The sequence below is a fragment of the Enhydra lutris genome, unplaced genomic scaffold, assembly GCF_002288905.1.
Source record: "Enhydra lutris kenyoni isolate GAN:26980312 unplaced genomic scaffold, ASM228890v2 scaffoldscaffold39, whole genome shotgun sequence".
NCBI classification, from domain to species: Eukaryota; Metazoa; Chordata; class Mammalia; order Carnivora; family Mustelidae; genus Enhydra; species Enhydra lutris.
This window is the reverse complement of record NW_019154123.1, coordinates 3,634,474-3,652,397: the sequence shown is the minus strand read 5'-3', so window position 1 is coordinate 3,652,397 and position 17,924 is coordinate 3,634,474. Positions and strand designations below refer to the sequence as shown.

Below are 17,924 nucleotides of genomic sequence, written 5' to 3'. Positions count from 1 at the left end.
TTTAGGTGTACTACAACAACCCATTTCCAGATGTCGGGCACTTTGGTTAGTTCTACTTTGCTATTATAAACAATTTCGGGAGGTAGAGTAATAACTTTGAGGCTACAACAATTTCCTTAATTCTTTCCAAGGATTTCAGTAGACTATGACTGCGTCCCTTTTCCCAGCAGATAGAAATATTTGGACATCATCATTACTCCCCTCCCCTCGCCAAAATCCTTTTCTGATGGGCAAAAAAATCTATCTCATCACGTCCCAGGAACGTTCTTGGTTATCATCCAGTCACTAAGATCGCCCGAGGGGCGTTTCCACCCCCGCAACGTGAGCCTTGCCGCCCGCGGTCTGACCTCCACCAAGGTGACGCGGAAGAACGGCCCCCGGCCGCACCCAGCTCAGACACAGCGCGTGCGCGCGCATGAGCGGACGGGCGTGTGCAGACAGCGGCTGCGCGGCCGGCGTGAGGCCTCGTGAAGGTATCAGCTGCTGGCTACGCTTTTCCTTCTGCTCCTCCACCGCCACATCGGGTGTGGGTTGAATCGGGGAGGGGGAATGTGATGGCCTGGGCCTGGTTTCCTTTCCTCTGGGCGTGCTTTCTTCGGGGGTCGTGTGTGGTGGTGCTTGAGAGGCGGTGTGGGGAGTTGGCCACGCCCCCTCACTCCCAAACCCCGCCCTGGGTTAAAGCCCTAGTTTTCACCATGCTTTTGAAGACCAATAAAGTTCACCTACCCCTGCCTCAAGAGGATAGGCGCTGGTGTTTTTTGTGTCATCGACACCAGAAATACTACTTGGAATAAGGCTTCAGTAATCCTAATAAAGGATGCTTTCTGCAGTCCATAAAAGGCTGGGACTGCCTGTTTTTCATGGTGTAATTCTGTTGTGAATTGAATGAATCATTTCGCCTCTTTGTCTTAGAATGTCTGAGGGTACTTAACAGTCTAAAAAGGGAACTCCAAACGGTTTGATGATAAGTCTAAATTAAAGTGATGTTAACGTTGTTTTCCCTGTCTTCATTAACAGCTCACACCGAGCGCCAGAAGGAAATCGGCTATCGTTTGTTAGGCCTATAAAGTATTTAAACAACAGTGATTACCTCCAGGACGTGTTGTGATCTGTTACAGGAATGTGTTTCTGATCGAATCTCAATCATGTTGTCAAACTGCTTGCAAAATTTCTTAAAAATGACAAGCCCTCATGTATATCCAAGATTATGCCAGCGACTAATAGGAAGTAAAAGGAGGTTTTCCGGAACTGTGCCAACGTTCAGATTTCGTAGGCGGGTTGTCATTACAGGCATTGGCTTAGTGACTCCTCTGGGTGTTGGAACTCAGCTGGTATGGGATCGTCTCATCCGAGGAGAGAGTGGAATTATTTCATTGGTTGGTGAGGAGTATAAGAATATCCCTTGCAGTGTTGCTGCTTATGTGCCAAGAGGTGGTGATGAAGGTCAGTTCAATGAACAAAACTTTGTGTCCAAATCCGATATCAAGTCCATGTCTTCTCCAACCGTTATGGCCATTGGGGCTGCAGAGTTAGCCATGAAAGATTCTGGCTGGCACCCTCAATCAGAAGCTGATCAAGTGACTACTGGAGTTGCAATTGGCATGGGAATGGTTCCTCTTGAAGTTGTTTCTGAAACTGCTTTGATGTTTCAGACAAAAGGTTATAGTAAAGTCAGCCCATTCTTTGTCCCTAAGATTCTGGTCAATATGGCAGCAGGCCAGGTCAGCATTCGATATAAACTCAAGGGCCCCAATCATGCAGTGTCTACAGCCTGTACCACAGGAGCTCATGCTGTGGGAGACTCCTTTAGATTTATAGCCCATGGTGATGCTGATGTGATGGTGGCTGGAGGTACAGATTCTTGCATTAGTCCTTTATCTCTTGCTGGGTTTTCCAGAGCCCGTGCTCTGAGCACAAACCCTGATCCTAAGTTGGCATGTCGACCATTTCACCCCAAAAGAGATGGTTTTGTAATGGGAGAAGGTGCAGCTGTGCTGGTGCTGGAAGAATATGATCATGCCATTGAACGAGGGGCACGGATCTACGCAGAAATTTTGGGCTATGGACTCTCAGGTGATGCTGGTCACATAACTGCGCCTGACCCTGAAGGAGAAGGTGCCTTAAGGTAAAGACTTGTTTTGGTTTTTTAATTTAAAGATGTATTTACCTATTTGAGCAAGCGCACAGGGGTGGGGGTGGGAAGGGCAGAGGGAGAGGGACAGAATCCCAAGCAGACTCCACATTGATGCAAGGATCCCAGGATCCTAGGACCCCAAGATCACAACTTGAGCTGAAACCAAGAGTGGGCTGCTCAACCCACCGTACCACCCAGGTGCCCCAAGACTAGTTTTATTTAAAATATTTCTTCAAAAAAGACATTTTATTAGACTTTCAAATTAGGGAGTCCAGTATTGTAGTATCTGCCCGTGGTATACACTGTCTTTGATGTTTTTCCATTTTAGACTAAACAAAACGGTTTTGAATTCTTTGCTTTAACATATTTGAAATATTTGAAAGCATTTGAACATCCTTAACAGAAACTGGATTTTAGTTAAGGCATGTAAAGTTGTGAAGAGGGCCGTGTGTGTCTTTGCCAATCTTTCATACTTCCAGTTGTGTTTAACAGCTGTCAGAGTGCTCCCTCCCACAGTCCTCCTCTTTGGCCCTTCATCATCTCAGAGAGCAAAGTCAACCCTTTCTTCTAGTTGTGTCCGGTCTCTGTGCCATTTCAACCAGGTTCTGCTGTTACTAAGTCAGTACTTTCTAACTTTTCACCACCCAGGGATACCAGGGATATTAAAATGCAGATTCTGACTCTAGGCCTGGGGTGGTGCTAGAGATTCTGCCTTTCTGACAAGCTCAGTGGATGCTGATGCTGCTGGTCTGAGAACCACAATTTGAAAAGCAAGTTGATATAGCAGAAGAGATAGTTAAGTTAAAAAAAAAAATCCCTGTTAATGTGTTAGCTAATGGATTAGCCTGCTTAGATCATATTATGTTTTAACCAGTTTACTTGGCCAGGGGTTGGCAGACCTTTTCTGTAAAGGCACAAATAGTACTTTCAGCTTTGTGGGCCATAGAGTCTCTGTCACAATTATTCAAATCTGTCTTCTAGTGCGAAAGCAGCCATAGACAATATATGAATGAATGGACGTACTCCAGTGAAGCTACAGTTGACCTTTGAACAATGCAGGGGTCAGGGGCACTGGCCCGCTGTGCAACCAAAAATTCCATGTATAACTTTTGACTCCTCCCAAACTTTACTCATAGGCTACTGTTGACAAAAAGCTTTACTGATAACATAAACAATGAACACGTATATTGTTTTCTTACAATAAGCTAAGCTGGAGAAAAGAGAAAGTTATTTAGAAAATCATCAGGAGGAAAAAATACATTTACAGTACAGTAGTATAAAAAATCTACATTTAAGTGGACCCACACTCTTCAAAGCCATATTATTCAAGGGTCAACAGGCATCTGGCCAGGGCCATAGTTTACTGGCCCCTGAATTATGCTTTTGAGTTTTAGCAAATAGTTGTTGGTGCTAGAAGTGTCAAACAGTAGCCAGCTAGATGAAGAACTAGTTATATTTAGGTGAAACCCTTCATCACACTTCAAATTACAGCCGGAGCTACCTCTTAAGGAAATATATGCAGTCCAGAGATCAGGAACTGAAACAGAAGGTGTTGACATTGATGATGTTTTCAAAGATTCTTCTAGAGAAATGTTTTATTTTCTGATTTGTTTGTTTGTTTGTTTTTGCTTGGTGTTGTACTTCATTTATTTAGCATTCTTACAGCCTAAATAGAATTTCGAAAAGTTTTTTGAAGCACCAAAGTAATGGTGCAGCCATTTTTAGATTATTGAGAAATATGCCAAGTTTTACATTTAAATGTGCGAGAAAAAATTAAAACACAGTTATAAAATGTTTTACCACATTTGGAATCACTACATACACACATACACACACACATACACACCCCCCCCCCCCCCCCCTTGATAAAAAATTCCTAGAAGAAAAACTATTCTAGGCTTGAGTCAACATGGTTTTTCCTCCAGAGAAAAATACCAATTCAAATAAATGGAAATATATTTTGTTAGAGATTATAAAACCTATAGGCCTGTGTGTTTATCTCATGGTGTTGAATCAGTCCAGGGTATTGGGGGTTACTCCTTATTCCCATGCAGGTGGCATTCTAATTCATCTGGTAATCCAAGTCGGGTTCTGTTATTAGAGGAAAGGATTCTCTTCACCCAGCATATATGTTTATTTTTTTCTTATAAGCCATATAAAGACTCCTGTGTTCAAATTAAACTTAGTTCTGATGAACTTCTTTCCTTATTTTATTAGATGTATGGCTGCAGCTGTAAAAGATGCAGGTGTACCACCTGAAGAGATATCCTATGTCAACGCGCATGCTACTTCCACCCCATTGGGAGATGCTGCTGAAAACAAAGCTATCAAACATCTTTTCAAAGACCATGCACCTGCCCTTGCAGTTTCTTCAACTAAGGGAGCCACGGGACATCTGTTGGGAGCCGCAGGGGCAGTTGAGGCAGCTTTTACTGCTTTGGCTTGTTATTATCAAAAACTACCACCTACTTTAAACCTGGATTGTACAGAACCAGAATTTGATCTCAATTATGTTCCACTAAAGGCACAGGAATGGAAAATTGAGAAAAGATGTATTGGACTCACCAATTCCTTTGGTTTTGGTGGTACTAATGCAACACTTTGTATTGCTGGCATGTAGGACAAATAATTTGTAATTAAATATGGTTTTTTTAAAAAAATATGAACTATATTAAATGGAGAAATAAATGTTTACATAAATATATCAATATGTATCTATATACTGATCTGTATCAATACCCAGATACCCTTTATCTGTGTCAGGGTTTTTCAACGCTGCCACTATCGATATTGTGGACAGGATAATTCTCTGTTGGGGTAAGGAGAAGCTGTCCTGTATATTACAGGATGCTGGGCAGCATCCTCACCTTTACCCACTAGATTTCAGAGGCACCATCTTCTCTAGTTGTGACAACCAAAAATGTCTCTAGACGTTGCTAGGTGTTTTCTGGGTGGCAAAATGGTCCCCATATGAGAACCACTGATCTCTATTTTCCTAATACTCTAGGTCAAACAATTCTTTGATGTTTCACCCGCTCTTGTATCTTCCAATAACATTTGGTGAGTAGCTGTTCTGTGCTAGGCTAGGTTGTTGCATTGCACAACTCTAGGCTTACCATTCCCATACAACATAAGAGAAGGAAGACACATATAACTGGGAGTTTGCCTCATTGATCAACATTCTTTGAATAAAGCAGTCAGCTGGCAGCAAGCTAGTTACCCCTTCTATCCAGCTAGCTCTTTTCTTTGTATTATCTATACAGAGATGCAATAAATTAGTGGAATTTCCCTGAATGTCCAAGTAATGAGTTCTCTGAAAGAAGGAAGTAAAATTGGTCTGGTGTTTCTTATTCCTTTTGTAATTATGGTGGCATCTAGTGATTAATGGAGATAAAGGTTCTTGGGAAGTGGAGCAGAACTTGTTGGTGACTTAAGCCACATTATCTCAACCCACCTTTATTATAGCTATGGTAGATAATTTTTGTGTCTGCTTCTAATGTCCCCCACAAGTGCTGGTGGTGTCTCTAATTTTCCACGCTGGGGCTTTTTCTAAAGATCTTTTGGGATCTCATTCATCCCCATCTGGCTGGAAGTATTGGGAAAGGGATAGGGACAAGCTCCTTAGAGCAGCAGTCAAAACCAAAAAGGATGGGATTAGTGGTTAAGTGTGTCAGCCTCCTTCCAGAGGGATATCTAATGTTCTCCCCAGTTCCTCAGAGGGTTTCTGGTCAGATAAAACTTCACCGCTCAGGGCATTAACCAGTTCAATAACTTCTTTCCTGGCTTTTCCCCTTTCCCTTTTTTCCCTTTCTGATTTTTAATCCTACTCCCAGGAATCACCTCCCAAACAAACAACCTGGTGTTAGGCTCTGCTTTGTGGGAGACTCAAACTGAGCAAGAAGTGGGTGTTAAAATGGGGGTTCATAGAGCAAAGGGGTAGAGTGAATAAATGGATAAATGGATAAATGGAACATGTATATTTCTGCCAAACTGAATTGTGTTCCACATGTTTTAATAGGCTGGATATATTATCTACCCACTGATCTTAACTATAACACTTAATCTCCTGTATTCCCAAGACTGCAGCCATATTCATTCAGTTATAATCAGTTCTAATTGTCATTGGCATGTATTAATTTACTCAACCAAAATTTGTTGGTTGCTAACTATGGAGGTTTTGTACTGGCTGCCAAGAATAAAGTGATACGTCAGGGAAGGTTTCCTGTTTTTTTTCTTTTTAAGGTTTTATTTATTTGACAGAAAGACACACAGCGAGAAAGGGAACACAAGCAGGAAGAGGAGGATAGGGAGAAGCAGGCTTCCTGCTGACCAGGGAGCCCGATGTGGGGCTCAATCCCAGGACCCTAGGATCATGACCTGAGCTGAAAGCAGCTGCTTAATGACTGAGCCACCCAGGTGCCCCGCAGGGAAAGTTTCCAAAAATAAGCTGAGCCAGAGGCGCCTGGGTGACTCAGTGGGTTGAGCCTCTGCCTTCGGCTCAGGTCATGGTCTCGGAGTCCTGGGATCGAGCCCTGCATCTGGCTCTCTGCTCAGCGGGGAGCCTGCTTTCCCCTTCCCCTGCCTGCCTCTCTGCCTACTTGTGATCACTCTCTCTGTGTCAAATAAATAAATAAAATCTTTAAAAAGAAAAAAAAAAAAGCTGAACCCATAGGTTCAGGGTGAATAGGTCTCGGCCAGGTTAGGGGAAGAGAGATGGAATGAAAAGTCTTCCAGCAACAAGGAATAGTGTGGAAAGGTTAGAAAAGTCAGAACATTTGTACTATACATAAATACATATAGCCTGAGATTGCGGGGGTGGTAGGGAGGAAGAGGAGATAAAGCAGGAAATCTGGTGGAAGTCAGGTCACAAGGAACCTTAACAAGTTTTGTTAAGGGCATAAAAGTAATGGGAGGTCATTTAAGATAAGGTCATGATGGTTTTGTAAGATGTCAGCTTGCCTAGGCTCACCTACATTACCCAGAATTCTCTTTATGTTTTTGGTTAGTGCTGGCCATAAGAGATTCTTGTGGGAGATTGGGAGGGTGGATGTGAAGCAGCAGCCATTTCATAGCAGATACGTGATCCTCGATGAGGAGGCAGCGGCTGAGCCTGAAACTGCTTCTCCTTCTGCTGGATCTTCCTTCAGTTTCCCTGACTCCTGGACCAGGTGTGTGTCTAGCTCCATGATAATGAAGGGCCCAGGTTTGCCCCACACCACCCAAATCAGAAGGAGCAAGTTCTGAGTGGTTTCAGTTCATTTTTGTGGTTATGGGTTCCAGCTTGTTATTGAAACTTTACATCCATCTTCCCTTTCCAACTGCCTGCCCTGTGCACTTCAGATACCATCATCAGAGGATAACAGGTGAACATAACAGCCTTACAGAGACAGCTTAACCACTTCTCCTAGAAGAGGAAGGTTAGTGGGACAAATAGTAGCTCTTAATGCCGAGGTAGGTTTCAGGTTGACACTGGTCCTCCTCCTCCCCCTAATCCACTATTCATCCTAAATTCCCCCTTGCACTCAGCTGTAGTTATCTTGGCAGGCCTTGCTGACTCCCCTGGTGGTGTGACCCAAACCTTCATTCCCCACAGCCTGCGCCCTAAGCAATCATGCCACGCCTTTTCCAGAGAGCAGTTGCTGTTTGTGTCTAGACCATTGGCATCGGGAGGAAAGGAAATACCAGAAGGTGCCCAAGTATACCACCCAGATTCCACACATACTCTCCCCATCCTTGTAAAGCAGCGCCATCTTCTTCAGCTGATTAGGGTCAAATACCACAGCCAGTATGTTGACTTTCCAGGCTCAGGGCACAAGGAGTCCAAGTGTCCTAGTGGTAACTACACTTTGGTGTTTAATGAGACACTTTCTGTGTTTCCTGGCAAGAGTACGTGCACCCTTTGGAGACCAGAACTTCTAACACTGCAGAGCCCGGAGTTACAAGAATGGGAAGCACAAAATTCCCTATTGTGATTGAATCACTGGGAGTGATGGTAATCGGGGTCACTCCTCTTCCCCACACCCATTGTGTTCTACTTAGTGGGGACTTGGCCCTGTACCGAAGTCTTTGATTTCAGCAAATACTGCATCCTGAGGCAGGCACCACGTTCAGGATATTGCTTGTGAGCTGCTGATTCAGGTTTGCCGTTAGAGGGCTGTTTTGGCATTCTCTGAGGCTGGCTGCTTCTGGATGGTATGAGATGGGATACAACTCATGGATCCCATGTCACTGGCATGCTCCTAGGGTCCATCTTGTTTGCTCGTTTGTTCTGCAGGAAGCCCCCTGCTCAGTATTGGAGGAGTCCTCAAGAGGTTGTGTGCCAAGGAAATAACCAAATTTCCATGTTAATCACATTGTTAACGAACTCTTACCAGATCTTTAACCATAGCTATTTTTAAGTCTTTTGTCATTTACAGTTACTGTTGTACTCCCATGCCCTTGCAAAAGTGTTCCTGCACATTGTTTTATCTTCTAGGAGACTCATGGAAAGGACTGACATGTACAGGTGTCTGATACCTAAGATCATACTATAGAACTGAATAAGAATTTACAGAACTCTAATGGAAAAACTGATAAGGATGTCTATAATTTTTATGGCTTTTTATCGGAAACATTGATTTTTTTGGTCTTGTTTTTCCAGATTTAAGAAAACCTTTTGCTCTTTTTCCTTAAGCTATCAGCAGTTTGCCAACATCTACCTTTATAAACAAAGTTGAAACACTTATCTTTTCTTCCCTACCTGATCCTTCCAGAATTTGGAAACTCTTACTGTGTATTCTTATTTTCATGTCCATTTAGCTTTTTTTTAGACTTTTTTTTTCCTTTTTAAAAAGATTTTATTTATTTATTTGACAGAGATCACAAGTAGGCAGAGAGGCAGGCAGAGAGAGAGAGAGGAGGAAGCAGGCTCCCTGCCGAGCAGAGATCCCAATGTGTTGTGGGGCTCGATCCCAGGACCCCGACCATGACCCAAGCCGAAGGCAGAGGCTTTAACCCACTGAGCCACCCAGGCGCCCCCCTATATAGCTTTTTGTATAAGTTCAGTAAGAATCTGTTCTCCTTGCAACAGGAAGGAGCTACAGCAGCCAGTGAGTTGAACTCAGAGCAGTTTGGCTGGTGATCACTCATAAGTCCTGGCCGTTAACCCTTTATACTGACAGTTGGGCTATTCAAAAGGTCCCATGGTTTGGACCAGTGGGAAGCTGAGAGATGGATGTTCATGAATAAGCCCCTGTGAGGTCAGGATATGTGGAAGGACATTTGGGTTCACCTGCAAGGGCCTGAGACATTTCTCACTGCCTTCTACATCCTGGCTTATAAGGCAGGACACCTCCTGGCAATCAGGAAGTTAATGCTATTGCTCTGTACAAGCCCTCGTACTGACCCCTCAGTAGGTTCCACACTACTGCCCAGGTGGAATGGCATATTGCCAAATTGCCCTTGAAATACATAGACTTGGTTAATGCAGTAACAACTTGTCTTGTGCATTCTAAACAATGCCCAAGGCAATTGCCAAAAGACCCTAGGGCTGTTCACTGGAGCTGCCAATGGATGACAGATTGGCAGGTTGATGATGTTGGTCCCCTCCCTCCAACTGAGGGTTCTTAATATGCCTTGATTTGTGTCGACACTGTGTCTGGCCTAACCCAAGTATTCCTGTCACCATAGGGGATTAGCGAAGCTAAGTACCATGTAGATACCCTCATCAAATAGATGTTGATCAGGGGTCACATTGCAAATGTCATGATGTACAAAACTGGGCAAAAGAGTATGACATTGAATGGAGGTTCCATCTTCCCTATAAACTGCAAGCAATAGATTAAATTACTCAAGGGTAAAACTACCTTGCCTCGGTAGACTAAGGTACTATCCCATGTTTTAATACATTTGAATGATCATCCAGTAGCACCTGTTGCTCCATATGCCAGACTGAGGACCCAGCTGAGATACCCAATATCACAAATGTATGGCAATTATGGGAACCAGAGCCCTCCCCACCAACCGTCACCGTGGATCAAAGTGCTGTGCTGTTGAGTATACAAAGTCCCATGATGCCTGGGAAAGTTGTTACCTACTGGGATTTGCAATGGGATGTCCCACCAGAATGGATGAATAATTACTTTGCACCCCTTGATGAGGAGGAACTATTTAATCTCCACTGGGATCCAGTTGTCCTGCTGCAAGCTGGGCCTCTGAAATGTACTATACCTGGAATGAAACATGCACCATTTTAAACGGGAAGAAAGTAGAGGTCTTGGTCTGACGTATTCTGCCCCCAGTTCATCTCCTCCTGCCTGAGAGTGCTGCCTTCCCCAGGAAACATGCACAGTATTACAGCCAGGTCAAATCCTAAAGCCACCAACCTCACTCTCCTCTAGGCCAGACGGATACATTCTGTTTTCCACTGGTACAATCATTTGGCCATTGTCTTTTCCCCCCACCATCATCTTGGAGGACGTTATCACTCACATAGAAGGCCTTACAAAATTCACTTAGGAAGCCTTAAATGATAGCCAACATAGCCTCTCCTTACTGAACACTGAAATATCTCTAAAGAAAAAACTATCCTCCAAAAAAGGATGGCCTTGAATGTTATTACTGCCTTGCAAGGAGGCACCTAGGCTGTTACGCAAGAGAATGCGGTGTGTTCATACCTGCTCATGCTAATACATTAGCAGAGTCACATGAGGATACAAGTGAATGTTCTGAATGACACCCTTCTTCGGTAACTTAACGAATTGGTAGTTTGGATCATGGGGTCTTTGGTGGAAAAAAAATGTTCTTTATCTTGGGAATCGTTACCTCAACCTGTGTTCTCTTGCATGTGTCTGTATTGTGGTATCTGCCTCCAACACAGCCAGGTAGCTGTCCAATGAATCACCTCCATCCCGGTGAAACTCCTTGCTGCCTGCTCAGGGTAATTAGCAGAAGAGGCCGGGGTCTGGGCAGGGGGGCTTGTAAGGTTGTAAAGGCAGATCAGGAGGGTAAATTGTTGCAGGAGGTCACCCAGCTGACAGAAACATCAGTTGACCCTCCGGCTAGACCCAGGCAATTAGAAGTTCCTGACCCCATCCTGGGTCCTGAAAATCTACATTCAGCTGCCACAGTATTTGAGCCACCTTAGTCTAAGAGCCTCCTTGTTTAATTAATTTAACAAGGTGAATGTGGCTTTAAAGCAGCTGCCATCTTTTTCAATTTGAACTATAAGAAATATTTGGGAGACAGAATCAGCAGGATCTGGTAAATGATTCCCCCCATCTTCCTCCCCAGATTCTTTGCTTCTCCCTTAATCTTCTGTATTCTCTGTTCCCTCCTAGAATATAAATTTTACCGGAGTGGGAATTTTTACTGCTTATTTTACTGCTAGAGTTCCTGGTGCCTAGAATAGTACCTGGCACAAAGTAGGTCCTCAGTAAACATTTGCTGAGTGAAAAAATGAATGAATCTCAAAAATTGCTCTACCGATTACCTGGTTGCTTCGACCACAAGACTAGCAAGAATCATCCTCGATTCCCCAGATTTTGCTTTCCCATTTCCAATCCTTCAGCCATTCTAGTGGATTATATACCCAGTATATGCCCTAAGCAGTCACTGATCTTCACACCCAACCATTGCTATCACCTCTCCCCTGAACTAGTACTATTATGGAATGTGGGCTGGATCCTGGCCAAAAAAACTAAGTGGCACTGGGAGACCGTGGAGGATCGGAGATTTATTTCACACTGGCGGGCCCAGAGGAGAGTAATCCCTCAAGGTCTGAGACCCTAGCACAGACAAATGGGGTAGTTTATACACTTTTACTTCCGTTTCTGTGCCACTCTTGTGGCTGTGGCTGGTGGGGCTAGGGGAAAGCCTGGAATGGCCCTGGGCCCGGGTGGATTGGTCATCCACCTCAGAACACAGATTTTCCTTATCAGTACAAGGGGCAACTTTGTGGTCTCCCTGCTTCAGCTTATCCAATGCTTCCCAAACACCGTTCATGCTTGTCATAGTCGCCAAATTGATCTTTGTATGATATAAATCAGATCATGTCATTTCTCTTTGTTCCAGGAATGTAGTAAGCCCCATGGTCTTAGAAAACCAAAAGAGTTGTTATCAAGGTAAGAGTTGCCCACTCAGGGCCTTAAGTACAGGGAATGGACCTCCTGATCATAATTAGTAGAAGCTGCCATGCTTTTTCTCTGTTTGGTTACTTGAGACTCAGCTTTGCTGGTTGGAATCAAATAAGAAAGCTCATGGTTATCTTGGTAGTTTCTTTAGAATTGCTTACAAGCAATGTTATCTTGAATTATAAGAAACTAAATATGCTGTCTTGAGCAAAAATGCTTTTAACTCAGCCCATTTTTTTGGTAAAGGGCCAGATAGCAAATGTTTTTGGCTTAGTGCATTATATGGTTTCAATTAGATCTTCTCAACCTTCCCTTTATAGTTCAAAAGCAGCAATAGACCATGCATAAATGAATGCTTAGGTCTAGCAGGATTTGGCAGGGAAAGGGGCAAATTCGGTCAATGGGTTATATTTTCACAGTTCCTACCCTAACTCTTCAAAGAAGCACATTGTTTGAAATTCTCTGAAATGTTTAGCCATCTAATCTTTGTGCATCAGTGAAGTGTCCAGAAACTTTGCAGTATAACCTTAGAAAGCTGGATTTTAGTACCGGAGTAGTAATAACAATTACAAGAACAATAGCTAATGCTTATATGCCACACATTGTTTCAAGTGCCTTTCTTAATCCTTCTCCTTTAATCCTCATAACAGTTATGTAATTCCAATAATATTGTTGTCCTCATTTTAGGGATAAGGAACCTGAAATTCAGTGAAATTAAAAAGCTGGTCCAAAGTTTCCAAAGTCAGAAAGTGGCAGAGCAGGGACTCAAGGGTATCTTCTGACCCCAAAGAGCATCTTCTTAAACTTAAGAATATACCATCTGCTCAAAAAGCAAGAGTTGACGCTTCCTACTAAGAAAAATCCTATAGAACAGGGTGAAGATAACTGTTATGGATGCTCTTTTGAGTTGGGTGAAGGAATGGTGGAAAGTTTATTGAATGTCTCCTTTTGTCTATTTGGAAAAGAATGAATATGTGACCTATTTGGTTTTGCAGGTATTGAGAGATTATATTAGAACATTTAAAGTCTGATAAACCTCCACTTGAAAATCAAAATGATCCTTCTCTAGGTGTAAATATTCTGCTCTTCCAGGTACAGTATTTGTATATCTTTATTTAGAATTTTAAAATACTTAGAATTTTAAAATTCATCGTTGTATCTTAAGGGAAGGACCTATTTATAGGTAAAAACACCGATGGGGGTTCCTGGGTGGCTCAGTGGGTTAAAGCCTCTGCCTTCGGCTCAGGTCATGATCCCAGGGTCCTGGGATTAAGTCCCGCATCGGGCTCTCTGCTCGGTGGGGAGCCTGCTTCCTCCTCTCTCTCTGCCTGTCTCTCTGCCTATTTGTGATCTCTGTCTGTCAAATAAATAAATAAAATCTTAAAAAACAAAACAAAACAAAACACAAAAAACACTGATGGTATATTTTTCATTACCACAGATAATATAGGGCATATGCTCATCTTTTTAAGAGATTTTATTTTTTTGTTTGATAGAGAGTAAGCGTGCACAAGAAATGGGGAGTGGCGGGCAGAGGGAGAGGGAGAAGCAGGCACTGAGCAGGGAGGCCCATGCAGGGCTCAATTCCAGGACCCTGGGATCATGACCTGAGCAGGAGATGGATGTTTAGCTGACTAAGCCACCCAGGCGTCCTATATTTTATTTATTTATTTATTTTTTAAAGAGAAAGTGCAGCAAGTGAGCACAGGGCAGGAGAGGGGCAGAGGGAGAGAGAGAATCTTTTTTTTTTTTTTTTTTTTTTTTTTAAAGATTTTATTTATTTACTTGACAGAGATCACAAGTAGACAGAGAGGCAGGCAGAGAGAGAGAGAGAGGGAAGCAGGCTCCCTGCTGAGCAGAGAGCCCGATGCGGGACTCGATCCCAGGACCCTGAGATCATGACCTGAGCCGAAGGCAGCGGCCTAACCCACTGAGCCACCCAGGCGCCCCGAGAGAGAGAATCTTAAGCAGACTTCACACCCAGCAAAGAGCCTGATGTGGGGCTCCATCTCATAACCCTGAGATCATGATCTGAGCCAAAATCAAGTCAGACGCTTAACTGATTGAGCTACCTGGGTGCCCCAATATATGATCAGTTTTACAAATTAAAGCAGTGTGGACAAATACAAGTCAACCCATTCTCCACATGCCTTATCTGGCTAATGACATGTTATAACCTCTAAGTAACTGATATATATGTTGCCATTTTGGTCTGGCCTGATTTCAGAAAATAGCATATGAGAATTTCCTTTTTCCTTTCACTGCTGAATTCCACCCTAGCCAAGATCTGTTAACCATGACCTGATGACGAACAACCCACCTGAAGATTTCCTTGCTTTCCTAGGGTGGTATGGGGGGCAGAGAGGGCGAGTTGGACTCAGTAGACCTAGATTGAAATCACTGTTGCTGGGCCTTGGTTTTCTCTTCTGTAGATGGAGTCAGTAATAATACTTGTGCAATAATGATTTTGAACCTCCAACAGGTTGATCGATAATACACTGAGTGGGATCATCTGTGTAAAAAGTGGCTATTGTATTGAGGACGAGTATGGTCTTTTTCATATTAATGAATTCTCCAGGAGCTTTGTTGCTAGATCCAGAAAATTCAATTGCCTTTGGATTTTATCATTTTTATATTTTATATCTATATTTATTATTACTGTTATAGTATCATCCTTGATACCTATGACTAAATGGAGAAAAGCTTTGTCAAGCTAAAAAGTACCATATCCAGACTTTAGGAATTTCCCCCAAAATAAGTGTTTTGAAGCGTAGAAATGTTAACAAAGAAGCTTATGAAATTCCTGGTGAAGGGATGAAAGGTTGCCTCTCTTGGCTGGCTCAGGCCCACCCCTTCCTAGCAGCAGGGAGGATTTGATGACCTCTCAAGGTTCCTGTAGCCTGGGTTTTGTTTTTTTGATGTCTATTTAAAGATTATGCTAATACTGCTGATGTGAAATCCTCTGTACACACAATGATGGTTGAAAATACTGGCTCCTGACCTGAATCTCTGCCTGCTTGGTTAAAATTGTATACTTGAGATTAGCAGGACTCAAATATTCATGTTTTCTACAAGTCACTAGGTCTTTTTTCTCAAGAAGATTTTTTTTGTTGTTGTATTTTGGATGAAACCAAGAGGGAGAAGGTTGATAAAAAATGCATTCAGATACAGAAGGATTTAGATTATTTTAATAACTAAGCTTCGTTATCATATTGCAGTTCAGAAAGATGAATGAATAATAATGTATAATGCAAAGATCCAGGAGGCAATCCTCCCAGACTAGACATTACTGGAGCAGCATACTAACTAGAGAAGAGTCATAGTTAGCAGAGAACAGAGAAAATTCTACAAATCCATAAGCATCTTCTACCAAATAAGTAATTTGTACAGTGTCTTAGGAGACTTGCCTCTGGAGCCAACCTACCTGGGTTAGATAGTGGTTCTGAGCTTTTATGAGCTCTGTGACTTTGGCTATTTAATTTTTTTTGTATCTCCTGTTCCTCATCTGTAAAATGGGCACAATAATAGTACCTACTTCTTAAGGCGGTTTTGAAGATTAAATGAGTTAGTACGTTAAAAGTGGTTAGCACTGTTCCTGGAATTTAATGTGTTCGATAATAGTGATTAATTAAAAATCTTAAGTATTGTTTTATTTTGTTTGCTTCTTGTTTTGCTTCTTTCTTACTGTTTTTTTTTACCTTTATGATGAGAAATAGCAAATATTTAAAAATATAGAACAAAGTATAATAAATCTTCATGCACTCATCGGCGGTTATCTGTTTATGGGCAGTCTTCTACCTAATGCCCATTCACTTCCCCTACTTGATTATTTTGAAACAGATTTCATACATCATATTACTTCATGTATAAATATTCCAATATGTATCTCTAATATAGAGGTAGCAAATTACAGCCCAATGTCTGTTTTAATTGGAACATAGTGAAGGGGTGCAGAATATTCCATATGGCATAAAAATAATTTTAAGCTGAAGTCATTTGAGGATAGGTTTTTCTCCTACCAACTCTCTTATGTGCCTAAGAGCAGGGTCTCCCAAAAGAACTCAATTATCATAAATCTCCTCCTTGGGAATTTCAACATTATGAAAGATTGATTCTTATCATAAAGAAGTTAGAACCACATCTAAACAGACATTGTCACGAAACTATCATATCTGTCATCTATTTTTCTTTTTCTTTTTTTTTTTTAAAGATTTTTATTTATTTATTTGACAGAGAGAGAGATCACAAGTAGACAGAGAGGCAGGCAGAGAGAGAGAGAGAGAGGGAAGCAGGCTCCCTGCTGAGCAGAGAGCCCGATGCGGGACTCGATCCCAGGACCCTGAGATCATGACCCGAGCCGAAGGCAGCGGCTTAACCCACTGAGCCACCCAGGCACCCCTGTCATCTATTTTTCTAAGGGCCCATTTATCCTTCCTAGAACTCATTTGGTTTCCCATAAGTGTCCTTTGTCCACCCCCCCTCCATTAAGGTGATATGTAAGTCCCAAATTCTAACTACCTCCTAGGTGTGTGTACTCTTATGTATGTGAATAAAAATCTTTCCTAATCTGCTTTTCTTTTTTTCTTTCTTTTTTAAAATTTTCTTCAAAGATCTTATTTATTTGACAGAGAGAGAGATCACAAGTAGGCAGAGAGGCAGGCAGAGAGAGGCTGGGGGAAGCAGGCTCCACGCCGAGCAGAGAGCCCGATGCGGGGCTCGATGCCAGGACCCTGAGATCATGACCTGAGCTGAAGGCAGAGGCAGAGGCTTAACCTACTGAGCCACCCAGGTGCCCCCCAATCTGTTTTTCATTCAGTTTAATTCACAAGCTTCCAACAAGTGAATCTAAGAGTATAGAGGAAAAGATTTTCTTTCTCAACAACAGTAATACTTATTCATTTACTTATTGTGGATGGTTACTTTTGTACTATAATGGTGGAGTTGAGTAGTTGGGACAGAATGTTTGCTCCACAAGCTTAAAATATGTCCTGTCTGACCTTTTTTAGAAATTGTCAACTCTTATTCTAAAAGAGAGGGATACTCTCTTTTCCTTTTAAAAACATAACCAAGATCCATTTTCACACCTCACAGCATTTACAATAATGTGTTAATATTATCAAATATGAAATTGTGTTAAAATTTGCCCAAATATCTCATAAATTTTTAAAAATATGGATTTATTGAAAAACAGGACCTAAATAAGGTTAAAATATTTGGAAGAGGTGGCTCTTAAATCATTTTCAATCTAAAGGAGTAAGTTTCTTTCTTCTCTTTTTCCCTTGCAATTTATCTGTGAAAGAAACAGATCGTTTGTTTTATAGAATTTTACACATTTGTATGTTGCTGGTTGCAAGTATGTGGTATTATTTAACATGTTCATGTATCTTCTAGATTGTCTAGAAATTAGTGGTTAGAACTGGGGCTTGACTTGATCCAAGTTCACAAGAACACACACTGTTCCTGAGTCAGCACATAATGGCTATCTTTTTGTGATGTTAGCAGACAGGCCAAGGTCTATAAATTGCTAATTTTGAATAAAAATCAGGGGTGGAGGCCATGGTTCTTTGAACAGGGCAAGGCCCACCTAGTATAATTTTATGGAATTATTTGTATTTATCTTTACTGATTGGGCACTGTGTCGTCTGGAAATAAGTGGAGATAAGTGGACCTTCACTGGGGCA

At 42.1% G+C, this 17,924-nt stretch overlaps 1 protein-coding gene across 3 annotated transcripts; it reads left to right on the top strand.

The window, feature by feature from the left end:
* Positions 1-438: 438 nt before the first annotated feature.
* On the top strand, positions 439-4,952 carry LOC111155083 (3-oxoacyl-ACP synthase, mitochondrial). 3 transcript variants are annotated; one of them, XM_022515128.1, is made up of 3 exons: positions 439-473; positions 1,018-2,125; positions 4,352-4,842. In XM_022515128.1, the coding sequence occupies exons 2-3, from the start codon at positions 1,146-1,148 to the stop codon at positions 4,752-4,754; spliced, it is 1,383 nt and encodes a 460-aa protein (XP_022370836.1). In that variant the 5' UTR covers positions 439-473; positions 1,018-1,145; the 3' UTR covers positions 4,755-4,842. The 3 variants fall into 3 exon arrangements, with proteins under 3 accessions (XP_022370836.1, XP_022370838.1, XP_022370837.1); XM_022515130.1 differs by lacking the exon at positions 439-473 and adding an exon at positions 507-524 and having other exon boundaries at positions 4,352-4,952; XM_022515129.1 differs by lacking the exon at positions 439-473 and having other exon boundaries at positions 728-2,125.
* Positions 4,953-17,924: the final 12,972 nt, after the last annotated feature.

Coding starts and splice junctions, on each gene's coding strand:
- LOC111155083 (XM_022515130.1), top strand. CDS start 1,146: ATGTTGTCAAACTGCTTGCAAAATTTCTTAAAAATGACAAGCCCTCAT. Junction 2,126..4,351: donor GAAGGAGAAGGTGCCTTAAG/GTAAAGACTTGT, acceptor TTATTTTATTAG/ATGTATGGCTGCAGCTGTAA.